Source organism: Sapajus apella, unplaced genomic scaffold (genome assembly GCF_009761245.1).
Source record: "Sapajus apella isolate SASKATOON/1434 unplaced genomic scaffold, GSC_monkey_1.0 scaffold35, whole genome shotgun sequence".
NCBI lineage: Eukaryota > Metazoa > Chordata > Mammalia > Primates > Cebidae > Sapajus > Sapajus apella.
Window position 1 is genome coordinate 19049788 of NW_022436975.1, and position 6000 is coordinate 19055787.

At 41.1% G+C, this 6000-nt stretch overlaps 1 protein-coding gene across 1 annotated transcript in view; it reads left to right on the forward strand.

Moving 5' to 3' along the window:
• The window catches only part of PREX2 (phosphatidylinositol-3,4,5-trisphosphate dependent Rac exchange factor 2), a 286647-nt gene extending 280900 nt beyond the window's left edge, over positions 1–5747 (forward strand). Inside the window, exon 40 of the mRNA XM_032296288.1 lies at positions 5403–5747. Coding sequence (XP_032152179.1) covers positions 5403–5448 — 46 coding nt within the window. The 3' untranslated portion in view covers positions 5449–5747. The remainder of the gene's footprint in view (positions 1–5402) is intronic.
• The last annotated feature ends 253 nt before the right edge of the window (positions 5748–6000 follow it).

The following is a 6000-nucleotide window of genomic DNA, read 5'->3' on the forward strand; positions in this document are numbered from 1 at the left end:
ACATTTCATTCTGAAAAATCATGTGGGTAGTGAAAGTGCTTTCACAGGGAAAACATATTTTCCCCCTGAAAATGGATGGGGCACTCATGTTCTAATTGCATTTATTTTTAGTGCTGACTCCTAACTCTATTTAATCCACAAGTTTTGTTAATGTTGCCTTTCACAGTGGATTAGGTTAGAATCTAAGACTTTATATTGCTAAAGGATTATTTTTACATATGTATTCTCCATCCAGCATGTTGGGAGGCATGGTAAATTTGGATAATAGACCCAGTGAAGTGTTAAAATTCCAACAAGAAAACAAAATCATGGTTCAGCAAGGTCTTCTTAGCTAGACCTGGAAAACTAATAAACAGTGGCAGAGTGGGTGGTATCCGACTTCAGCACCATGCCCTGATCAGTAAACCAATATGCAAGCTGAGCACAAGAAAAGAATCCAGTGAACTTGCTTTTTTAAAAAAATTGGGTTATGTTTGAAACACTTGAAGTGAAACTCAATAAAATGAGCCAGCCATGAAGTTGACATTATCTACCAGGGAGTAATAGGCCTGAGAGATAAGAGTCATTTTTAAAATGTATTTTATTTATTCTTTCTTTCATTCTGCAAATATTTATTGAGGACCTAAGAGATGCAAAACACTCTGCTATGCCCCAAGGAGAGTATAAACCTGATTTACAAGTAGCCCTGGCCCTCATGAAGCTTTTCGTTAAAAAGATGAGGTGAAGAAGGCATAATTACAAGGAAAGGTAGAATGCAAGAATCACCCTGTGGTGGGTGCAGAGAATGCCAAGGAGCACAGAGGGGCTGGAATCTCTTCCAGCTGAGGACCTGGACTCCGACCCAAAGATACTGAGTTGAAGAATACATTTGGAATTCAAGGCAAGGCCATCCATGGGCAAAACTGGGATAATGTTTCTGGAAACATTCTTGGAACTGAAGTTTTCTATCTCTGCCTGAGATAGTATTTGGTTCAAATCCTCAACCCATCCCTGTCAGAGTTTTCCTCTCACTATACACTTGACTTTTAAAAAGTTTACTCAGAGTACATATGTTGAACGTCTGCTATGTGTCTATAGGTGTCAGGCCCTTGTTAAGTGCTAGAGGACTGAAGACATAATGTCCTCTGCCAGTTGTTGAACTGTAGCAGAGCAACAATGGAATAGAATAAAAATAGTCCACAGTGTGTGATAAAAAGTAAGATGGAAATAGGCACAGACTGTCATGAGAGCATGGAGAAGGAGTATGGTGTAGCCTAAGGACAGAGAGAAGAGGTCACAGAATATTCCTGGGCCAGTCCGTATTGTAATGCATGTCCCATGCAGGGGATGCAAGAGCACTAAGGACCAGAGAAGACAACATTCTGAGAACTACACTTAGACCTCAATGACTGGTGGTCGAATGTGATTCAAGTGCCATGTGAAGTGAGGCTGGAGATGTAGGGGCCAGATCAGAAGAGACTTGCAGAAGTACAGAAGAGTTTTGGTTTGAACTTGAAGACAGCAGGGAGGCATCCATAAGCAATCTTCCTATCTGGAAGACTTGAATTTTGGAATTCATCTCTGGCAACTTCAGGAGGGCCCATTTGAGGACAGCTAAGACTGAAGCAGAAGCTTAAAAAGATTATGGTAATGTTGAGGACCAAGAAGAGAGGATGGATTAGAGAGATATTTAGAAGACAGAATTGATACTCTTTGGACACTCATTGGATGAAGGAGTTTATAGAAAAGGAAGATTCTAGGATGACTACCAAAACTTTGGCTTGGATAATGAGGTGCTGATGGTTCTTTCCTCTGAGACAGTGGGTACAGAGGGGAAGCACACTCACGGGGAGGAGATGGGAGTTCAGCTTGGTAGTAGTGAGATGAGCATCAGTGGTCATCCCTGGAGAGCACATTGTGGATGGTCAAATATACTGGTCAAAAGCCAAGGAGAAAAGAATAGGTGGCGCTATAGTCCTATGAGTCATCAATATTTAGGGGGTAGGTGAAGACACAGAAATCAGTTCTGTTGCCATGATGAATGGGTAAGAGAGACTGAGAGAAGGTCAGGACACCTCCAGGGAATGCCAGCACTGAAGAGAAAGCAGAGGAGGCTACAGAATCTAGTGAGCCACGGACAGGAGACGGTTGTTCTGGAATTCAAAAAGGAGCAATCAGCCATAGTCACACTCCTGGAAGAGTGAATCTAATAATTTAGGAAATCAGAAAGCTAGAAAGCAGAGTATCAGAGTTTAATAATTCTGAGATAGGTAAAGCCAGCTCTGGAGAGGGATGTTTCTTGGACACGCTTGGCTCCAATGCATTTTGCATCTTCCCCTTTAGCAATCTCTGTCTAAAAGATGTGTCCAGAATTGCTCTTGGCATTGGGGAATTAAGATGGATGGGAAACACTTCATGTACTGAAAGAGCTTGCAGCCTAGTAGAATACAAAGACAAAATAAATTTAGAGAATCAAGTGAATGGGTATCGTGATAGGATGTATGTGAGGTCAGGGTACAAAGGACCTTCCCCCCACCCCCAGCTTCATACATTGCTCTTCAGAGAAATAAGCCTCTCTTCCTCAAGAACCAAATACTACCTTCCAGATGTCAGATTGCACATCCAGCGCACTGGCTTTATTCTCTATTATGTCACAAAATCTGGAACTCTTGTGCTATGAAAATCTGATTTTCTTTATTTGTTTAATTGGAAAAGGGCATTCTATAGTGGCTAAAAGTGAAAAAAATGGGCCAAGCATGGTGGCTCATATGTGTAATCCTTGCACTTTGGGAGGCTGAAGTGAGAAGACTGCTTGAGACCAGGAGTTCAAGACCAGCCGGGGCAACAAAGCAAGACCTTGTCCTTACATAAAATAAAAAATAAAATAGCCAGGCATGGTGCCGTTTGGCTGTGGTCCCACCTACTCAGGAGACTGAGATGGAAAGATAGCTTGAGCCTGGGAGGCTGAGGCTGCAATGAGCTATGGCTGTACCACTGCACTCCAGCCTGGGAGGGACAACGGAGACATTGTCTTAAAAAAAAAAAAAAAAAAAAAAGGTTAAAAAAAATGGCAGTGTGACCTTATTTAGTCAGGTTTTTTCCTCTCTGAGACTCAGTTTTCTCATATGTGAGATGGGGAGAATTGCCCTGGGACAGACTGTTATTGATGCTTTAACCTTGAAAGAGGCATTTGTTTTGTGGCCTCCTTTCACATGGCTTTTATTTTTGCTATGTGGAAGGTGAAAGGCATCATCTGTAGCATGAAGTTGGAAAGTTCTGCTCTCGGCAGATTTGTGTTTGGGCTGGAAATTTGGGCTACCTGAGCCCACGCAAGAATAGGAGAAAGAGGCCAAAAACAGACCTTTTTGGTGCAGGGCCACAGATGTGCATGAGTGGAAAGAGAACACAAAAGGGCCCCAAATGTTGGGCAGACCAAGGCCTTACACTGCCCAATAATTTACCTGCCAAAAAATAAATGTTTCAGTGCAGGATCAGAGTCAAACTCTTACCTATTACATTTCACTTCGAAACTTCATCTGCCTATTCTAAATTCCCAAAGCTCTGCAATTTCCATTACAAATGTGTCTGAACTCAAATAACCCTGAGTCACTTCCAAGAAGCCTGACAGAAGCTGAATCTGCCCAGTTCCACAATACCCAGAGCTATTATTTCATTAGGTGATCACAGGGAGTAGCCTGTTCTCCAATTTGCAAGGCAGACATTTCAAAGACTCGACTACCCAGTGCTATTAGTTACATTACATGGAAATATGCTGAGCAAGGTAATGGAATGTGATGGCTCAGCCCAGATCTCATGGGGCAGGATATTTGCCACCCATCTTCCCGTTCCTGTCCTACGTGAGTAAACCCATTGTGCCTTTTCATTCATTAGGCAGCACTGTCTGGGAAATAAGAGGAAGGAAATTAGGAAGAAAAGAACCTTCTGATCATTTTATTATCCCAGCCTGGCAATGTAATTTGAAGTAACACCATATTCTTCAGCTGCAAAAGAACCTTTGAAGTACATCAGGTCAATGTAATGTGATCTTTTCTCCGGGAAGGATGAAATAAGCTTTTTCTGATGTGAGATGTCTTTATTTCAGTACTCACCTCTTGCATGGAGATAACATGTAGAGCATAAACCACCTTCCAGACTTGAAATACATTTTGCAAACCTACAAAGTCAACAGCTTCTTCTGCATGTTCTCATACTAGGAAAGCTCTTTTTGTTAACCAGATTTATAACTCAATATTAAATATTGCTCATTCTTCTCTTTTGATTTATAATTAGCATGGGATTAAATGTCAAAGAGAGAGGAAATTTATAATTTGCTAAATTGGTCAGCAATTCACTGAAGCTGTTTTCAATGTAGTTGGTAAAAGGGATTGAATCACTACAGCTACAGTCCTGAGTTTGGAGTGCTTTTATGAAAAGATGCAAAGTGGAAATCTGCACCTTACATTTTCACATCATTAGTGCAAGCTCTGCAGTGGGACCAGTGTGGCCATGGGTGCTGTTTAGAGAACAGGTGTAGTCCAATCCAGCACTATAGGGCAGCTAATCAAGCTCTCAGGATATACCGTAAGTAATGTGTATGACCTTGGGGTCACTAGGGCTATCAGGCAGCTATTATGTTCACTTGTATTTTGCTTCTGCTATTTTCATTTAACCACTTATAAGAACGTGGAGCATTGGAACTTGTGTGACCCTAGTTAACCCCCCTGAGCTTTCCTTTAATGCTGTATAGTCTTGAATAACTAGATCCGGGCTGCAACGGGAAGCATTTCCAGGCATTGACATGGTTCAAGTGGATTCCTTGACCCACTTGGAGAGTCCACTGTTGGGTGAGTAGGCCCTGGGCAAAGCTGGACAATTTGTCCTTAGAAGACTCTAGCCAATTGTGCCTTTGGAATTTAGGCCTCAGGAATCTTGCCATGTCAGCCTATTCACAGCAAACTGCCTATATTCTGGGGTTAGTACAACAGGAAGCACATTTCTAAAACTAGTCAGAAAATCAGTAGACTCCTATGAGATAGGTGATATCCTGCTACAAGATAATCATGATAGACATGATGGTAATTATCATAATCATATCATTTCCTGGAATCCAGAGAGCAGGTTTTACCACGAGTGTGGTGAATAGCCTGGGTGGTCGGCATTGGAGAAAAAGTAGCGGGTTTAAAAAATTCAGCATTGCTTTACCCATAGCCATCAAGATGTGCACAGAGGCACTGGTGCTTTCTAAATCACAGAATCTAATTTATGGAGTTTGCTAATTCATATGTTGTTTTTTGTGAAATAGACAACTGACCGTGACTCATGAAACAAGAGATTATCATCAGTGTATTTGTTCTACCAGTAAAAACACCTTTGGCAATGGTAATACACTAAGTCACTGTCAAACTTTCCCATGCCTTTTCTAGGCTGTACAAGCTGTGTGAGCCGCCTCCCCCAGCTGGAGAAGAATGAAAAGAAATCTCAAGAAACCAAGCAGTCAGAAGCTCCTGAATGCTGGACTAGATAACACTACATGCTGGCTAAACATTCTCCACTAAAGATAAATAAATGCATTTTTTTTTTCTCTAAATCTCCCATTGCAAACAAGTAGTGTTCAGTTTATACAGATATTTATGCTGGAAATGGATAGGAGTTCAGTCAGACAATTTAGCTTCACAAAGTGATGTTTCTCTGTATTGACATTAAGTATTCACTTTTAGAGTAAAATCCATCCCTGGAACGTAAACAAAAAAAAATAGAGATTTCAAAATTAACCACCATGGCTCTTCTCCAATTCATTACAATTGTTTTAGTGTGTTTGTTTTCATCTTTTCCAAGTGGATGCATGTAATAATGGAGAGTTCCTCCTGAAGAAGGGTATTATTGAAGAGACCCAGCCACACTTTGCAAATCATCATGAAAAATGTTAAGGACAAGATAGACTGTGTGGTATAGGTTTTCAGTCCCCAATTTGCAAGAGAGAAAGTGATTAATGTGTAAAAAGTGGGAGAACATGCTTTACTC